Here is a 20,331-nt window from a genome sequence, read left to right as displayed (position 1 = left end):
AGTCAGGTAGCTATTTTGATAGTAAATCACAGAGCAATTTGGTTTGGGGATAGAAAAATCACAGGACTATTTTCCAGTTATTTTTACTAAATAGGAGGCATGCTTCTCAAATTTCAGACGGGCACTACTTCTTCCTGATCTACACTACACTCCTCAACCTGACACACGACTTCAGTCAAACAAGCCTGTAGAACAGACTCCGTTCCTGAAAATACAGTTGTTACTTCCATCCTAACTATAACATCAAAGCAGAAAGCAACTGTTCCCTTCAATCTTCTCTATTTTTCAGCAGCGCCTATCTAACGTATTCAAGCTAAACACTTGATTTAAAAGACCTGGTCTATGCTATAAATCCTTTCTGATAAAATACTTCAAAGAATCACAATCCTAACTGACATTTTTATACCAACAGAAGACGACTTTGTATTTCATTTAGGAAGCTGGGAAAGTTACAGTGGAAGAAAGTCTTTTGCTGATGCAAACTGTACCTGTATTAGGGATTTTGTTAATGCAGTGCTATCGACGAGTGCAGCCAGACTTGGCTGTATTAGAGGGAAAAGAGAGGCACACACAAGAAGCACAGCATCACTTATTTCCCTCTGAATGGAGGGACCCTACAGTCCATCCATGCCAGAGTAATAGATGCAAAGATGAATCAGGTCTGAATATTATAAATGGCACTAGCTACCACAATTTGAAAACAAGGATTGTTCTTTTTCTGCCTGTGTTCACCCCACTGGTGGTACCTAAAGTAATGGGCACAGTTGAGATGTAAGCTCCTGCACTTTCACAACCAAAGCTTTATATACATTCAGAGGCAAGACAGAGGCACCTAGCACCTTGAACACTCCTCTGGGACCAGGTTTTACTACTCTAATAAATACTTCACATAGGAGCACTCGACCATTTAAAGAATCTTATCTTCACACTACTCTTTAGTGTAGGCAACACTTAACACTTAGAAAATATGCCTTCTGTTTGCTAGTGGAAACTGCATCAGTGTCTTCCTACTATGCTACCATTAAAAACCCTCTGTGCTGGAAAGGAGGAAGGATGGGCTGATCAAAAAGCAGTAAAAGTTCTCGATTCCTCCTCCTCATGCTGTTGTTTTTACACAGCCCTGGAAGCTGCAGGCACTACAAAGATAACACCTTTGTTTTTTTTCCTTCCACAGGAAATAACAGCTGAAAAATTATGCAAATTTTCCAGGCAGCTGAGGAAATCCTGATTAAATGAAACTATTCCTTTGGCTGTTTAAGGAACTTTAGCCTAAATCTTAATTGTGGAGACAGGAAATGAGGTATGGGAAATAGCTGCCACATATCAAGCTTTACACACATTTAAAATACAGCATAGCAAAGATCACCTACCTGTGCCAGTCGTGTGGTGGCTTGACCATGGAGAGATGTCAGGAGGCCACCCCAGCTGCTCTGTCACTCACTCCCCTCCTCAGATGGGTAGGGGGGCACAGAAAATAAGATGGAAGGGTCACAGGTCAAGATAAGGGGAGTGAGAAATCACTCACCAATTACCATCGTGGGCAAGACTCAGCTGTGAGAAGATTAATGTGACTCATTACCCATCAGATCAGCGTATGATCAGAAAACAACATTGGCCATGGAAACCCAATACAGTCCAATATGTTTTCATGTTTAGAGAGGCTCCCCTCATCACAGAAGGAATGGAGGGAAATTGCCACATGCTGGTCACAGAGAGCAAGACTCAAGGTCATTTTCCAGTGCCCACCTTGAGCCAATTCTAAGCTAAAAACAACCTGGAGCAGCTGGGATGAAGAGAGGGAGCACAAACCATGAAGAACAGCTCAGGGGTAACATTGGAGAGCTCAAGTATCTGATACTTCTCAAATACAGGATGATTCTCTACATTTTAAGAAAACTTGAAGACAGTTTTGACTCTCTTTTGTCCTTTTTAGTTGAAGTTTCTCACTGTATAAAACCAAAACAAGCCAATTTAGCAAACTGCCAAACAAAAAATTTCAGCTTAAATACACTGTTATTGAACAGTTAAATTTTTTAATTAAAGGATTTTTTCCTCTAACAAGCTTTATAATTCGAGGTAATAAACTGCACGATGTTGAACATCTGAAGCATTCTAAATGTTGGAATATGGGGCGAAAGAAGAATGGCAATGGCTTCCCAGATTAATAATACTTTTATTATTAATATTTATTTAATTTTTAAGAATGATGGTTTCAGTAAGTTCAATTTATTAAGTATCTACATAAATGTGGGGGTAAAAAATACCCAACATCTACAATTTCAAGTTTCAGTGTTTTGAGCTACAAAACCAGGAGCATGTAATAATGAATTCCTCTAACATATTCAATTCACAGATTTGGAAAGGCAGGACTATGAGGATTATTAAAGTTTGACCTTCTGTATAACATAAGGTTTGGGCTTCCCTGATTTAACCTCTTTCAGTCCAGTACCTGGGATGATTTCCTTTAAGTAAAACCTACACTCCTGTTTCACTGCACACAACCAACAACATCAGCAAGCAGCCAGACTATTTCTTGAGCTTCTTTTGAGCAGCCTTCTTCTTGACCATCTGTAGCCTTTTCATGGCATTGAGCTGGGACTCCTGCGAGGTCGGGCCCTTCGGAGGGGCCGGCTGGGCGCCGCTGTCAGCCGCGGCTTTGGCGGCGCCGGCCGCGCTGCCGCCCGCGGAGCCGCCGCCGTTGCCGCCGCCGGCCGGGCCGCCGGCGCTGGGCACAGCGGTGCCGGGGCTGGGCAGCCCCGCCTTGCTCACGTTGTCGCTGCTCACCGAGCGGCTCAGCGTCGTCTTCCCCAGGGTCAGCGGCGGCGGAGGCTTCAGCTGAACGGGGTTTGCGCTGCTGTTGGCAGAAGCTGCTTTGGCCCCCAGTCCTGTCTTGGAAGTCGCCAGCCCTGACAAACCCACGGGTTTCTGGTTATTTGAGGAAGCTGCGGGTTTCCCGCTGGCATTCTGTGCTGTCGATCCCAGTTTGGCAGTTGAAGGGTTGGCAGAGGAGGTTTTGGCTGCAAAAGCAGCCCATCCTGTAAGGCCGCTCGTTGCTGAAGAGGAAACGCTTGTACTGGCAGAGTTCCCCGAAACTGCTGCCGAGGTCTAAAAAAAATAAGCATTCTTATTATAGCAGCTTCTATTTGTGTAACACATTGCAGCAGGAGTACACTGAGCCTCTGATTCAGTTCTTTTCCCAGGAACACCCAGCGAGTGGCCAATATTTAATCACTGGTCACCACAGTTGAAAAGTACTAACAAGAACAGGAAAGGATGCCAGGTGCAGCCAACTTTTAATCTCTCAGGCACAAAGAACAGAGTATCCTTTCTCCCCTTTCTTCTGTACACTTAGTAGCTACTGTACAGCACTGTGATCTCTCCATAAATAATAAAAACCCAAATTTGTGAACTATAAAAAAGGTGGTGGTCTTCTTTTTTATTTGTTTACTGTTGTTACCAGGTGTCACTTTTCAACAAGCTGACAGATGCTCAGACAAGAATCAGACAGAAACTGTTGAAGTAGCAGGATCTAAACTGTTTCCTTTCTTCTTGATTCTGAGCAACTTGTTCCACAGACAGAATTAATAAAAAATACTATCTTATAGTCTTTTCCCATTCAGGTACTGCAAAAGACAAACTTTCTGCAAACATGAGTTCCCTTTGCCTGTGAAGCACTGTGTTATCCACACTGAGTTCCCACACCTTAAACCCTACTATTCCCAGGCTTCAGGTGAAGATGATTTGTTGATTTAAATCAGAGTTAGACCAAATGGCAGAGTCAAAGCAAAGACTAAACCTCTCTATTAAAGTAACACTCCTTTTATACTATACCCAGACAACTTCTAAACAGTAAATTTGATGGAGAAATCAGGCCCCAGCTCTTACAACACGTTTAGGCACATAAATAATTCTGCTGGGGTGAACAAAGTAATTCACAAGTCTAAGTGCCAGAGCAATACCCATCCTAGTATTCATGATGGTTTGCATCCAGGTAAAGCAATGGCAAATATAACTTTGAGCACATGAATAAATGCTTTCATTTTCAGATAAAACTATATTTTCCTAAGAAAAGGTCATGCTTTATTAGACTACTCTGTTATTTATTACACTGCTTCTGGTTTACCGCCTTTGACCAAATTGACCTTTACTCAATATTTTAACTTGGAAAAACAGAAACATGAGGCAACACAGAATTAAAGAAGAGAATCACAGAATGGTTTGGGCAGGAAAGGACCTTAAAGATCATCTTGTTCCAACCTTACTACCATGGGCAGAAATGCCACCTCCTAGATCAGATTATATTTAAGAAGCTCCTAAATTAAATCTCACAGAGTCAGCAACACTTTCCCTACAATGGAATCACAGAACCATCTAGACTAGAAAAGACCTTCAAGATCATCAAATTCAAGTGTAAACCCAGCACTGTCAGGACCACTGTTGCCATGAGAAAAAGCCTTCCAAGTGTCAAAATACACATATATTGCTTGACTAGAGAGAGCAAATAATGTATTTTATACAATTCATAGAATCATAGAATTATTCACATTGTGGAAAGGACTTTCAAAATCATTCTAGTTCCAATCCCCCAGCCATAGGCAGGGATGCCTTCCACTTGACCAGTCTGCTCAGAGCCCCACCCAGCTTGGCCTTGAACACTTCCAGAGATGGGGCATCCACACATGAAGTGAGGCTTTTTTCCTCCTATTCTTTCAGTGTTCATACAAACCCACTATGCTCTGCTACTACTCAGTCCACACAGTGTAAGAGACTATTTTCAATTATGGTTCTAATGTGAAAAGATTGGTGTAATTGAAAAAAACCCTATTATCTTTGCAGTGAAACAAACTCTTCCTCTGGTAAATTTAAACTACATTACCTTGACTTCTGTTCTCTTGAATGCCAGAAAAGCTGGTGGGGTCTCAGGTTTTAACTTGATTTCTGGTTTCTTGACCAATGGATCCTTCAAAGCTGGTGCAACTGAAACCACTGCAGGAGCTGGTTTTTGAGGTGGTTTTTGTGTCTTCTGAGCCTGTGTAAATGGTAGGAAAAAAACACCCTCAATAAGTTACAGGCCACATAACATGGACTGTTTTGACTGTTAACAAAAGGCATGAGCATTTTAAGATTGCAATCTAGCCTTTACAATTTCAGGTTTAATGGCCCCTGAGAAATGAGGCAACAGGGTATGTGGAGATGTGCTGGGTATGGTACTGGAGACAGGGTCCAGCCAAAAAGCATCCTGAACAGAACTTGCTATTTCAGTGTGGAGACAGTGGCAGTGTTGATGCTTGGAGAGCAGGAAAGCACTGGGCCTTTACAGGAATAAGGCAAAGGCAGGTGAACTTGCAGAAGACAAGGACACAGTCCAGCAGTACTGGGATGTAGACTGCAAGAGCCTGGTAAGAAGTAGCAGGCAAAACGGCAGAATTCATGCCAAAACAAAAAAAGGAAAGGCCATACTGAAAGTAACTGCTCAATGGCAAAACTGGCTACTCTGTGCAGGAACTGACCTCCAGCAAACACTCCTCTGAGTTCAAAGGCATGATGATCATCAGAATAATCATGTATTTCAGTCAATGATGGTACATCCTAGGCCAGGATCTTACTTTGCCTTCTTTCCTTGTTTCTTAGTGGAGCCAATTTCAACAGATAACACTTGCTAGTTATCGCAAAACAGTTTCAAAACACATTTTCTACTGTATTTTTCTGTATTCTGGGTGTGATTTTAAAACATCAGAACTAAAGTCACTACTGTTGCATGCATCCAAACTCTTATATTTCTTTTTCATAACAAGATGAGTGGGAATCTGGTAGGATATTGTCCAGTCATGCAGATAAATAAAAATAAAGGCGCTTTTTAATTTTTTTTTTTTTTTGAAACTGAAACGTGCTACCCTCAGCTTAATTTTGACCCTGAGAGCATTCAACACATCAGACTGAAATTGGCAGTCTTGTCCTACAGGAAGAGAACCATTCATATCCAAAGCTGATAACAAAACTTAAACTGCAGGGCTATTACTAAAAGCTGAGTATCACCTGAAATTAAAAAAAAAAAAAGGTTTTAACTTCTGCTTGCCAAGCAGAAAACAATCCTATTTCACTCTTCTTCATTCACCTTGTGATTTTTAAAAAGCTTTATTTAAGAGGTGCATTGCAGAATACTCTTTGAGATGCTACATTAAAAACCACAGCTGCAGCAAGGGAAGCACTGCTGAGAAAAATAGTTCTCCAATGTGCTTCCTAAGACTTATCTAACCCAGGAAATATTCTCAAACAGTAGAAATAGCCTGCTGTATTCAAATAGTGCTCACATGAGACAAAAAACTGACTCCTACCATTCTCTTCATCTGCCTGGTACAGCGGGCACAATACCAGACAAGTCGAGGATCATTCACTTCCTTGTCTGTCACCTGAGGTTTATGGCAATCCTGGTGGTAGAGATTATGGCACTCCTGACACTCCACTAGCTGATTCACAAAAGTAACTGTCATTTGCCTGCAGAGCAAATAGTTAAGAACAGATTATGGGAGAAAGCACTTAGAGGATTATCCAATTGTTGAAAATTTTGCAAGGCTTAAGATAAAAAATAAAAATATTTTTTCTTTCACATATATTTTCTACCTGTGGCTAATTGAGTGTATTCCTTTTCTCCCTGTATCAGTTCTTCCTAACTAACATTTTAGAAATGTGGTATTTTTTAAAGGTAATTTCTTTCAAGATATTTGAAGACTTCCTAATTCTATTAAATATGCGTATATGACAGTCTTGATTTCCCTGTTTGATTTTTACATTAGAGATGTAAGTCTTTCCCGCTTTAGTTCACCTGGGCATTTTATGGATACATCACAGCATGCCAATTATGACTTCCTCATTAAATAGCATATGAGGGAAAGTCTCCATTTGGGTAATTTTGCTGTGAGATGCAAAGCAGTACAGTTCAAGAACAAATAATTTCTCAATGACAAGCTTGTAGGAGTGCTTTCTGCTGCAGGATTTAAAAGCATCATCACCCAAGCTCTATGCTACTTTGAAGATGTTTTATTAGCCATCCCTTTGGTCTCTACCCCATAAACAGACACGTGGAAATTGAGATAATACCAGAATCATGGTGAGATGGAATAGAAAGGATTAATTGTGCAGTCCTGCCTTGAAGCAAACATGCAAGCTGGTGATGAGGGCTTCATTTTGCGTGGGCCTTGCTGAAAGTAATCACGCTGTATAAATGACACATTAGTGATATATACATGGCTGGGAGTCTGCCTGTGAATTACCCAAATACCATTTTCCTAACGATTCCTTCTTTCAGATGACAAATCAAGCTATTTAATTGCTAAGCTGCTTTTGCTCATATCCCCAAGGAGCAGGTACCCAGGTAACCATGGAAACTCTATTTGTAGATACATGGGGAAAGGTAATCCCTTATTTCTTTATATAACAGAAAAACAAAGTCTGAAGGTATTGTCCACATAAGTACTGGAACATTTTCTAAGAAAGATTTCTCTTTTAAACAGGCTACTAAAAAAGAGAAAGGGAAACCTTTCTGAAATTCTAAGGTCATTACTTGACATTCAGGATATTTAAAAGATATTTTGTTTTGTTTTTTATTCCTAAGTAAACTGGATCAGAACAGATAGTCTCAAGAAGGGAGACTCACCTCATTTTAAAATGACAAAAAACAATCCCCAACTGATTAAAAAACTGATGAATTCTTATTTTAAAATTCTAAGACAACTAACAAACAAACCTAATGATTTTTTACCTTCAAAAATAAACCAATCAAACAATTATTCATAGAAAATCAGGTTGTTATTTCCAAACCAGTCTTTAAAAAAATTTCTTTTGTGAGGAAAACTTCGCTATCATCGACAAACTTCATGTAGTATTTCCTCCTTGTACAACTGAGGAGCCAGTGAGGAGTCTCCATAACTGGTAAGTTGTCCTGTTTTTCCCAGACTACAAGTACTGGAGAGGATGAAGTTATTTTAATAGTCCCTCTCTCCTTATGCCTAACTTAGTAAAAAAGAATAACTAACTTAATATAAAAGAACAAGAAGAAAAACACGACAGGCATCAACAATAATTAAGCCTAATCACTATGAAAATACATTTTACACTTGGCAAATCTTGAAGAAACATTTCATGCCTCTGCCTTAGTTTTTAAGTCTATAAAAAGGAATAGTTAATATTCAAAAGCACTTTTTTGCACTTGTGAACCCAAAGCTGGGTTCTTGCTAGCTTGTCTTCTTAAGCAATATAAATATAAACTCTTTTGCTATGAACTCCACCTACTCTGCGATTTGACATGTTTACATTCACAACTTTTTGAATAATTAGTTATTAAAAGATGTCATTTTCAAAATGTGCAGACATGTTATTATTTTGGCTCAAGATATTACCCCAAAAAGGGTGCAATAAATAGAGGAATACTGTCTGACCAATGTGCTGGATTCAGAACTTTAAAGCACAAGTCCTCTGAAAAACATCCTGCCCAGTGTGAGCTGGAGACAGACAACCATGTGACATAAGTTTCAGCAGGTTCCATGTAAAATGGAAATAATCCATAGTGTTGGGGTGACTGCTGCCACTCTCTAATGAGTTGCTCCTTCCCCAGCAGTGCTTCTCCCCCTGTCTGGCATTAGAGATATTTTAGTTAGACATCTTCTGCAAGAACACTCGAGTTGGTGACCATGAATGGATAGAAGCAAAGCCTTCAGCCATGTTAAATAAACATGGATTGTAGAACAGCTAATGGAACCATGTATCTGGCCTGTGCCTTTCAAAGTCTTGGCTACACTGGGCACAGGAGTTGCATTTTCTTTCTTCTGTTTCTTTACTTTGGAGGCATTTCTCATAATGCCTGCAAGTATTTTGCTTTGCTAGGGAAGACACAGAATTAATCATCCACAGCAGGTCAAGACTGTATAAACAAAACTTCATTATTCCCTCCTACCAAACAAGGTAATACCTTACTATTTTTAGTAGCATTTTAACATACCACTAAATGGGGCTTTGCCTCTTTTAGGAGACAGGAAAAATGGAATTTGCAGGAAAAAAGGTGAAGTTCAGATATTTATATACTTCTTCCCTTTTCAATGTCTATAATAAAAAACTAAATATTGAGCTAACACATGAGAATAACATGAAATCCCATCAGTCCCCAGCTGGTCACCAGTATAATCATCTGTAACTACAGAAACTTATCCTCTGTGCACTGACAACACTTCCCTATCTTCACAACAGGAACGAGCATGGAAATGATGATAGAATAATATTATAGGACACTGTTTCCCAACTGACTCAAGCTGAGCTAAAACACATACTGCTGCCAGAAGGCCTGTCCCTCTTCTCTGTCCTGGCTCTACACTCCTGCATCCATACATGTGCTAGCATAAGAATTTACTCTTACTGAGCTGACTGAAACCTAAACCTACTGAAAAACCCACGTGGAGAGCTGATCCAGTTGATCACAAACTGTACTGACAATACATCCCCCCTAAACAGTCCAGGGAAGGAGGTACAATTGGGAGAGCCAAACTGTTCCCTTTGGCAGCACTGGGGCCTAGCAAGGATATAAATGATCTCTGAAACAAAATCCTGATGTGAGTGATTTGATCCTAGGATAGTTATTCAAAAGTATTTTGTACATCTGTTAACACTAAATGGACTGCTAGTACCATGTTAATAAGTCCAGTTTTAGAGACCTTACTGGAACCTAAAAACAACCTGTCTTCACTGCAAGGTATATTTGCTGATAAAACATGGCTACGTGTAAACTAATGTCAAATGATTAGAAAAAGAAGAGCAACACATACAGATCTCACAGTAATACCACCTGAAAGTGCTTTCAAATAAGAACTGATTTTTAAAAAAATGTTTATTGCTAGATATTAATATTTTGTTTTCCAGTAATTGAAAAATGCATTTGTTATTATAGGTTTTGCATCTTATCTACTTTTATTTTTCACTCATCCTTTCCTGCAGAAGAAAAACTGGTTCAGTCTCTAACATTTCCATTTTCAAGAAACCATTCTTATTCATGAAGGAGCATTAAATGTATTATCAATTTTGGATATTAAGTGATTAAGTGATTTCTGGAATAAAAACTTTGAAAAGCATTAACTAAGTGGTACACAATTTAAAAAAAAGTAACTACACGTAGCTGGAAAGAAGCAACATTGACTTACCTGCAAACAACACAGGCTAATCCCATTTCCATGGCAAAGTCATCAGCACTGGTTTCCTCAAAGCTAGATAAATCAGGCATGGATAAATCCTTGCTTGTCTGAACTGTAATAGGAGAGGAACGAGCCTCTTGCTTCTCTACCCTGGGCTTCTTTGGTGCATCAGCTCCTTCAGCAGGATCCCCTTTTGTCTATTAAACACACACACACAGAACGTGAAAATACAACAAGCTAACAGGTTATTAAAATGAGTTAAAATGGAACTATTATATGAGCAGTATAAGAAGGTATGCTTTACCCAGTGTACACACAATGTGCTTCTTTAATTATGTATTTTCTTAAAAATATTTATGAACTAGAAGCTCAAGGCTCTTTTTGCACTTCACCTCAAAATCCTTGGAAAAGCTTTGGGCATATCATATTTCAACTTGCTACATTTTAGTAATCTTTTATGAGATCACATGAGATTATCTCATAGGATTTAAAACACAGAATGGTTTGGAAGGCACCCTTTAAGTCCAGCCTCCCCACAATGACCAGGGAAAAAAAATCACAGAATAATTACAAGAAGACATTTATAAGATTGCCTAAATGGCAACATGACTGGCTAATGTAGCTCAGACGCTAGATGAGTTGAAGATGAGTTGAAAGGGGGGGATTTTGGCTAAAACACCTTTGGGATAATTAACCAAGTTATTTCACTACAGAACAAAAATAACTTACTTTATCTGAAGATCTCTTTTCTGTTTCTTTTTTCACCTTTTCTGATGCAGTGGGCTTGCCATTGTTGTTGCCAGAAGGCAAACTAGATGAAGCTTTAGGCTCTTGCTTAATGGGTTTGGTGACAGATACTTTTGGTTGCTCCACTTCCTAGAAACAGAAACAAAAATTGAAGCCAAATTCTGCTATTGACTTTCTACCTAATTTGCAATTAGTGAGATAAAAGGACAGGCAAACAATATGCCATACAGCCCTGATCATCTACATATACACGTTCTAAAAAAAAAACCCATTTCTTAAAATATTTTCATATCACATCAACAAATTAGCATTTACATTGCAGAGAATTAATAAAATCTTCCCCTACCACTCTCTTTCTGAGGAAAAGATACTCCTTTTGCAAAGACAGATCCTCTTTGGAACATTAATTAAAAATGAAATTCTGCTTTTAGAATTCAAAGAGGCAGTGAATATGAATTTTCAGATAGTTCTAAGGACAAAATTCAATATGAGCTAAAAACACAAGCTGACAACTGATATAACCAGACATGAATAATTAATTCCTTCATGGAGACAAATATTGACCTCCTCTTAATCTCAGTCCACATTTGTCTATTGGATTAATAAATTTAGATTTCAGCAGAAATCAATGGTGATCACTAATGACACGATAATGTCAGCAAATGGGTAATAATCAGGAGATCCTGTAAATGAGTGACCAGTCACACTGATGGGCATGAGCAAGGTACCCCTCTCAGCTGGTAAGATGGGAGCAATTCCCTGCTGTATACTGGGACAGGTCCTAAGGTCTAAGCTTCAGCCCTCCAAAGTTCCTCGACTTGACTGTGGTAATCCTGTGCTCCCTACTCTCTTCTTGGATTTCATGGTCAGCCACAAATTCACCCCGCAGCCTGCAAATGCAAGGAAAGGAATGCTTGTAACTTTTTTTCATTTCTGACCTTTGCAGTCCTGCTGATATTAGATATATACTGAAAAGAGAACAAAAGATTTCTTCCTCTAGCCTGAGCCTCAGTTTCACCTGAGGGCAGGTGACTTCCAGCCAAGCTGTTATTAGAACTGGCTTCCCAAACCTCTTTGCAGTGTTATTTGGCTCCCTGCTTCATCTTTAAACCACACACTTCTTTGAGCTCTGAGATAAAGGGCACTTGAGAGTTTTGAGACCTGTGTTAGGTTTCAGGGAGTTACCAGGATGAACAGAAAGGAGTTAGACCACACAGTAAAGTATAATGTATGCTGAGCGGTACTAGTGCCTTTCAGTTATTTGGAGGCACGTAGAAATGAAATATTGCAAATGTATCAGCATACAGACCATCATTAGAACACAGCAGGCTGACATGCAGGCATCCTAGGGGAGAACAAGACCTCATTATCCATATGGCAATGCACAGCAGCACAAGGATGTCCCTGCTTGGTTATTTCCATACGCTCATCTCAGAGTCAAATACTCTCTCCAGCAGGTGTTCAGTGATTTTCAGTAGATGAAAAGTAATGTTTGTCCATTGGACAGCAATGGTTTCAGCCTGCAAATAATTTCTGTTTTGAACCATTTGGTGTTTTTCTCATATGATTTCATCAACAGAATTTCAAGGAAAGAGATACAGCTTTATTGGTAAACAGCTTATTTTGTTCATTATTTCTCTGTGGCAAAGGTAATCTATATTTTAAAGAACTTTTAGCTCTGAAATGTAACTGCAGAAATATATAAGTTTGGGGGCACCTTACACAACATGTCTGATATAATGCTGAATATCTCTTTTAAGTCTTGGTGGATCAACAAGGTAAAGAGATTTTCTTCACATTAACTTCCATTAATTGAATGGATTATGTTGTATGGAAAAGGGGAATGATGAATATGATGAATATGAACACTCCATAATTACTTTTTCCTCAACTTCTGATTCTCTTTTAACCTTTCAGCTGCAAAAGAGGAACCAGGAATGGCAGGAGCTTTATTAAGGCACACAAAAAGCAGCCGTGCTCCCTAACACCAGTACCTTCTGAGAGGGACGATAGCTCGAGTCAGTTCCTCTGGCCAACGACTCGTCAAGAAGTGCTTTCAGTTTTTCAGCAGAGTCCTTACTCTTTGAGTGCAAAAAGCCCAGGGCTTTCAGAAAAATGGGATCCAGCTCCAAGTTCACTGTAGCAGCCATAGTTGTGTCTTCAAAGTGAGTTAAAAGAAAAAAGGAAAACAATTACAACTTTATTCACATGGAGCATAATTCAAACAACATGTGGCAAATAGAAAATTTATTTTCTTTTTAAAATGAAATTATATTAAACCACAGCAAGGATTATATCTGAATTAATTATCATTAGACGATGACTGTGAGCTTCAGTGCTGCAGAACTTAGAATATGACTGGACATCTTGAATGTCAAATTCATTCTTTGGCATATATGATATTCAGAAATTAAACTCATCTTACATAAATGAAAAAAATTTCATACTCTTGATATTTCATATATAAAAATATTGAAAAGTATGCAAAACAAATATTAACTTCAAGAAAAGCAATTACTACCCTTCTCCTCAACACTTTTTGCACATACAGTGATTTCTACCTTGTTATCATTTAAGAGCAACTAAGAAAAATCTCACTTGTAGAAAAATTAACTTTTGAAACTTCTAAAAAAACCAGCTCATTGTAGCATATAAGATATAAACAGCTAGTGTATTGTTATATATATATATATATAAAATAGCTGAAAAATACATTTTTAAATGTAGCTGAAACACTGAAAAAATTTGTAACTCAGATTGTGACCTATCCACACACTCATGTGACAGTCTAAGTGTAATGTCAGATAATGACTATCCAGAGCTGCGAGATGCCACAATGTCCATGGAAATGGAATAAACTGAGGAAAAAGTTACAACAGCTTTAAAAAACTGTTTACCTCATAGCATTCCTGCACTTGGAGCACTGTGTTAATTTATTTAAAAAACTCTAAGGAACAGCATTTACACCAGAAATTGTTCCTACAAAGATAGATACCTAACTTAAATTAGTAAACGATAATTAATAATTTAAGAAATAACATGGGAAGTTTCCTGATCTTTTCTAAAAATGTATGAGAAATGTTATTTTTAATAGTCCCATTTAAGTTAAAATACATCGCGATGTTTGTAGGTTTGAGTTTTTACCTACAATAACCTAGAAGACATTCTTGAAAAGCCTTTTATCAGTTCTTTCATCAAAAGCACTGTCTGGACAGCTTTTTCAGCTGAAGCTTCTAAGGTTTTGTCTGATGGATTCCTTTTGATATTCATGGCAGTGAACTTTTACCTCTCTGGCCAAAACACCAGCACTGGCAGGCTGCTCCCTCAACACCTGCCTACCAGTCCCCAGGAACCTTTATCTCATGCTGAGCTTTCACGAGACACCAGAGAATCACTTGACTGAGATCATCAAGGGGTTCAACATACAGAACTTCATAGGGATTTTATCAATGGACCCAGCAGAGAGTTAAGAAACCTCTTCAAGAGCCCCTTCTCTCTTCCTTAATCTTTGCCACTTGACAAATCATTTTCTGGTGGCCACAGAACTTCTGCCAGGAAGTGCTACACACCAGCTACTCGGCTGTCTCACTGATCAAGCACAGACTGCAGCGCAAGCCCCGTCCCAGCAATTCTGTCTCTCTCTGATGATTGCAAAAAGTGAATTCACAGAGCACAGAAAGCACATACCCTCTTTCCTTTATCCATCTACCTCTGATATGTGTTCAGGCTGCTCTTGAGATCTGTGGGTAGATTATGTCCCACATTTCTTTGTTCAGTGAACATGCCTTCCAAGTCTCAGCACCACACACTCTTAAACTAGGACTCTGCTAAATCCTCTGTTGAATGAAAACCGCAGAATTGACACACTAATTTCAGAAATTTTGTAGAACTCCCTGTTAAAAACAACATCCTTCAAGTTCTTCTCTCAACAAAAGAGGAATTCTACTAGGAATATATACTTGTGTACATGAGAAAGAGGCAGCCTCAACAGCCATTCACAGCCATTCTCTAATATTTTGAGAATAAATGTAAACATAATTAAATTTTCATCTCTCTGAAGGTAACACCTCCCAGATTTTGTTTCTAGCTCTAGCTTTTTAAAAACATATATTGAAAGGGACTGTTAAGCCCCAGTTTTCCAAAGGGTTCTCCACACTTATTCTTTTATTTGCTAGGTAATTGCAGCAATTCTTTCTGTTCTTGATGACAATTATAATGTCCCAGGCTACTATGCCTACAACTAACGAATCACAGGAAATTTCTCAAGAGAAGAGAGGAAACTGGGCTTAGTAAACAGTTCAAGTATGCTCAGTTTAGGCATGTATTTTCAAATTAAAAAAATCTATTAGTGAGTTAGAGAAGGAGATCCATCTTCAATGGAAAGATGAACACATCAATAACTGTCTTAAAAATAGTGTAATCTGAAAAAAGCAAATTGATAATTATGCTCTCCTTATGGGACCATAGCAACACTGCTGTCAAAAGGCTACTAACAATATCTGTCATGGTCCAAAAGGCAAATTATTGCTTTTGGTAGTGGCCCTTTACAGATGTTTGCAGATCAAACAATTTCTAAGTATCAACCAGTGGTTTGACACTAGTAAACCTAAGATCCAATTTCATTCATTCATGCTTTCATGCACAAACTGCTCCTGTATGGCTGTCAAGTCAGCATACAGCAAAGTGACAGCCTTGAGACAAGGACAGCAGAGCGTTTCAGTGATGATGCCATAGGCTATTCTGCAAAACAGACTTCCTTGACTTGCCTCTTGAAGTGGAATCTTTGTACAGGAAATAATTCAAATGCTGTTTAGAAAAGAGTGAGTATGACACTGTCTTTTCTGCATTAGATTGATAATGCAACTGTGAGATCAGAGGGCTGTGTTAAAACTTTTGAACCCTGAGCAGAACAAGTTTTGCACCAAGCAAGCACATCTTCTTGCAACCCATCGTTCACCCATCAGTCTAACCCTAAAAGCACCTTTCTCAACCTAGATCTCTGTTACCTCCCAAGGTGGACTATTCTAAGTGATCTAAAGGCAGATGTGACAGCCTGGTCAGAGAGCGAGAAAACAAGAGTTGTTTTCTCACAGTGAACTTTTGAGACGTTTAGGGAGTTGTAAAGAAACTATGGTGACTTTTATAAACAACCTACGGTGGTGTTTTCCTACTCTGTTTTTCTGTTCTTCTCAAGGACTGTTTGTGAGAAAGACGTTTTTGTTAGTTAGCCAATCAGGTGGAATGTGTTGAAGCTGTCTATAAAAGAGGAGAGTTTCTCGTATTAAAGGCTGTTGTGCAAACCAGCCTTCTGGTGAATCTGTGTAATTTCTTGCTCAACGGCAACAATCTAAATCCATGGGGAAACATACATGTTAATCAGTGAATTGTTATCTTTAAAACATATATGAAGTTTTGGATGCTTTCATTTCTTAAGTATACCATTGTCTTCTGCCAAATACAATCAACCTTAACTGCGCACTCTACAGAACATGCAGTCTTCCAATTTAAGACTTATTAGATATATAGGGTGTAGGAGCCCTCTTATTTTTTTTTTTTCATTCATTTGCCATCTACTGTTTTGCACACCTGCCCATGTATTATCTTATTCATCATGACTTGCAGCTAAATGGATCTACTTCCATTACATTTTCAGATACAGTCATACTTTCAACCATCTGTTTCTGAACTCCTGTTATTATTTTCTGAGGCACGTATACTACTAAAGATGTTTTTCAAAGAAAGTACACATCTTCTATTTATATTGCAATGCTATTAAAGTCTTCTGCTATTATGCCATCCTTTTATAAACTCATCAATATTTTTATTTTTTACTGCCACTTATGATTAAAAGGCCTTTCACTCACATATCCTTTTCAGCGACCTTCAAGATCTGTAGCAGTTACCTTAAAAAAGTCACATGAACGAACAGCTTATATAATTCCTTCCAACACACTCACTGCACTATTTTTCATTTACCACTGTAAAAACAATTCACTTTTCCCTGTCACTTTGGATCCCTCTATTCCTCAGAATTTACCCTCTTCCTGACTACATCTATTAACAGCGACAGTGGCAGATTTTCCTTATTTACCAATAATGCCTCTTCCAGGTCACTTTCAGATCTGATGATTCTGAAGAAAGTAGATCTAGGAAAATCTTAAAAGGAGGAAAAAATTAACTTCTATTTTCAGCTGCTTAACTATCTTAATCAGCACTTGATTTATGACAGGATAATTTCTCAGTTACTTTCCACAAGGGACATTTCAAAACTCACGCACTTCAGTAGTCTGGATAACTGTATTAATGAGAACAATTGTATTAATCCGTTCTAATTTTCTTGTCATTGTCTTCAAAGAATCTTTTGAGACACTTATAAGATCTCCTGCTATGGAGTTACTAGTACTGGCATCCTTAATTTTACATTCTATTCTACAACATATTTTATAATGTTCTTTTAAATTAGTATTCCAATCAATATCACCACAAACAGCTTATCCAATATTTTAAAAATTACATTAATGCCCTATATTTTCTGTTTTCTCCACAAAAACAGTGAATTCTTTCAGGATTACAGAATCATTCCTTGTGGAAGGGACCCCACAATGTCACCCTGTGCAACCTCCTGTTCAATGCAAAGTTGACACTGAATTCAGACCAGTTTGCTCAGGGCTCTTCCAGCTGGATCCTGAAAATCTCCAAAGACACGAATGCAAAAATCCTTCTGGCCAACTTGTCCCAATGCCTCACTGCCTTCATTTCCTTGCTTTGAATTGGAGGTTTTAAGTTGTGCTGTCTCTCATTCTCCCACTATGCATGTGACTATGAAGACTGGCTCTATATCTTTCCAATAATACCCTCAAGAAAATTCAAGCTTCCATTATATCCCCCTAAGCCCGGAGCAGATGGTATCCAACACACCCTCCATCTCCAGATCTAGCTATTTAGTCACAGAGGACATGCCAATTGATCAGGCATGATTTATCCTTGGTAGATCTGGCTCTTCCCAGTTTCTACCTTCTTTTGCCACAAATGGCTTCCTCCACGATCCTTTCACAGGAGGAAGGAATGAGGCTGACCAGTCTGTAGTTCTCTTCTTTGTCTTTCTTGCCCTTTATGAAGATAAGATTTGCCTTTCTCCTGTCTTTGGGATCTCCCCCAGTCTCGTGGCCTTTAAAAGATGACAGAAAGCAGCTTTGTGTAGATGCTGCCAGTTGCTGGCACCCTTTAATGAAGTCTACGTGGGCCTATGGACTTATCAGGGACAATCTGCTTCAATCCTCTTCCACAACTTGTAGTTCCTCCTCTCCTTATGCTCTGCCTTGTGGCAAAAGGCCCTGTGAGACCTTACAGGTCAAGTCTGTGACAAAGAAGACATCAACTGTTTGACCCTTATCTGTGTCTGCTGTCACTAACAAACTTCTTCCATGCAGCAGTGGTGATGTTTCCTTGTAAATCCCTTTCCTGATAAATGGTATGATTCTTGTGAGTGCCTTTCAACTCAGGATATTTTGTGATAATTGCACCTGCACAACTGAGATTTGCTAAGCCCTGCTACCACTGAGCTTCAATATTCTGCAGAAAATGGACCCGAGGATATTTCAACATGCCAGTGCTCATTGGCTTAAAACACTGGCCAATTGAGTACACCTCTCTATCTTTTCATCTTTGCATTATTCAACATCCACACTGAAACTTATCAAGTGTACAAATTCCTGGGTATCATGTCTCAGAGAGAGAAGCAAGCTTTAGTCAAAAATGAATTTCTGAAGCAGTTACGCCAAAGCCACGACGTGACCCTCCGCAATCTACTCGCTGCAAATTTCTCCCTGGGATTTCTTTTTACCAACGAAGGGAAGGCCTCTCATCTGAGAGCAACACTTTAGAATGCTTAAAAGAATAAAATGCCATCCTCCTACAACCATTATTGCCCCACAGGGCACCCAAAGCTCACCCGGGCCCGAGGGGAAGAGCGGCCGGGTGTGCCTAAGGGCTCCCCCTTCCTCCCTCCTGCCAACATCCTATTTCTCCCATCCATGCTCACCCCCACTGTCCTCTGCCAACCCCATTTTTCTCCTCCCAAATGCCTCTTGCCGCTACCAAACCTGCTCTTCCTCCCCTCTCCTAAATTCTTTTTCTCCTCCCCAGACCCCTCTGCTCTCTCGCCATCTCCCTCCTCCTGCCCGTTCCCAAACCCCCTTTGCCTCCTCCTAAATCCCTCTTCCCCTCCCAACCCCAAAATTCCCTCTTCCTGTTGCCAAACCCCCTCTTCCCTCTCTCAACTCCCCTCTGCCTTCATCCTCCCAGTCGTTCTCTGCCCCCTCCCAGTCTCCCTCTTCCTTCCCCCTTCCCACTCCAAATTTCCTCTTCCCGATCCTCTCGAGTTCCCTCTCCGCGCCCGCTGGTGTCTCACCGGAGACGAGGAGGAGGAGGAGGAGGAGGAGGAGGAGGAGGAGGAGGAGGAGGAGGAGGAGGAGGAGGAGGAAGGCTCCCCGGCAGGTCCGGCGGCACGGCAGTCCCCGCGCAGCAGTTCCGGGCGGCGCAGGAAGAGGCGGAGCCGGGACGGAAGCGGCCGGGCCGGGTAAGGGCAGGGAGCGGGGAACGGGCAGGATGGAGGGAACGTGGCGCTGCCGGAGCCCCGGGGCTGCTTTGGCAGCGCTGCACCGACAGCAGCTGCGAGCAGAGCTTTAGGGAGCGGGGCTGCAGGGAGCTGTGCTGCGGGAGCCCAGGCGTGTGCTGCCGTCCTGAATCCCGGCTCTGTCCCTGTGTCCCGGTTCTGTCCCCGAGTCCCGGCTCTGTCCCCGTATCCCGGCTCTGTCCCCGTGTCCCGGCTCTGTCCCCGTGTCCCGGCTCTGGCCCCCGCATCCCGGCTCTCCCCGTGTCCCGGCTCTGTCCCCGCATCCCGGCTCTCCCCGTGTCCCGGCTCTGTCCCCGTATCCCGGCTCTGTCCCCCATATCCCGGCTCTGTCCCCCGCATCCCGGCTCTGTCCCCGCGTCCCGGCTCTCCCCGTGTCCCGGCTCTGTCCCCGCATCCCGGCTCTCCCCGTATCCCGGCTCTGTCCCCGTATCCCGGCTCTGTCCCCCATATCCCGGCTCTGTCCCCCGCATCCCGGCTCTGTCCCCGCGTCCCGGCTCTGTCCCCGCGTCCCGGCTCTGTCCCCGCGTCCCGGCTCTGTCCCCCGCATCCCGGCTCTGTCCCCGCGTCCCGGCTCTGTCCCCCGCATCCTGGCTCTGTCTCCGCATCCCGGCTCTGACCCCGCGTCCCGGCTCTGTCCCCGTGTCCCGGCCCTGTCCCCGTGTCCCGGCTCTGTCCCCCGTGTCCCGGCTCTGTCCCCGTGTCCCGGCTCTGTCCCCCGTGTCCCGGCTCTGTCCCCCGTGTCCCGGCTCTGTTCCCCGCGTCCCGGCTCTGTTC

The 20,331-nt window shown here is 41.0% G+C and overlaps 1 protein-coding gene across 3 annotated transcripts; it reads right to left on the bottom strand.

The window, feature by feature from the left end:
* Window positions 1-2,153: 2,153 nt before the first annotated feature.
* INTS12 (integrator complex subunit 12) lies at window positions 2,154-19,462 on the bottom strand. Of its 3 annotated transcripts, none has more exons than XM_021531464.2 (7): window positions 19,333-19,462; window positions 12,917-13,080; window positions 10,905-11,051; window positions 10,185-10,372; window positions 6,336-6,495; window positions 4,877-5,029; window positions 2,154-3,105 (listed from the first exon to the last, which is right to left on the bottom strand). In XM_021531464.2, exons 2-7 carry the CDS (start codon window positions 13,070-13,072, stop codon window positions 2,527-2,529), a joined length of 1,383 nt encoding a protein of 460 aa, XP_021387139.2. In that variant the 5' UTR covers window positions 13,073-13,080; window positions 19,333-19,462; the 3' UTR covers window positions 2,154-2,526. The 3 variants fall into 3 exon arrangements, with proteins under 3 accessions (XP_021387139.2, XP_021387138.2, XP_021387140.2); XM_021531463.2 differs by lacking the exon at window positions 19,333-19,462 and adding an exon at window positions 18,874-19,322; XM_021531465.2 differs by lacking the exon at window positions 19,333-19,462 and adding an exon at window positions 17,937-18,853.
* Between the last annotated feature and the right edge of the window lie 869 nt (window positions 19,463-20,331).

This window comes from Lonchura striata, chromosome 4, assembly GCF_046129695.1.
Source record: "Lonchura striata isolate bLonStr1 chromosome 4, bLonStr1.mat, whole genome shotgun sequence".
In the NCBI taxonomy this organism is placed as follows: domain Eukaryota; kingdom Metazoa; phylum Chordata; class Aves; order Passeriformes; family Estrildidae; genus Lonchura; species Lonchura striata.
Note: the sequence above shows the minus strand (reverse complement) of the source record. Positions and strands in the feature narration are given on the sequence as shown.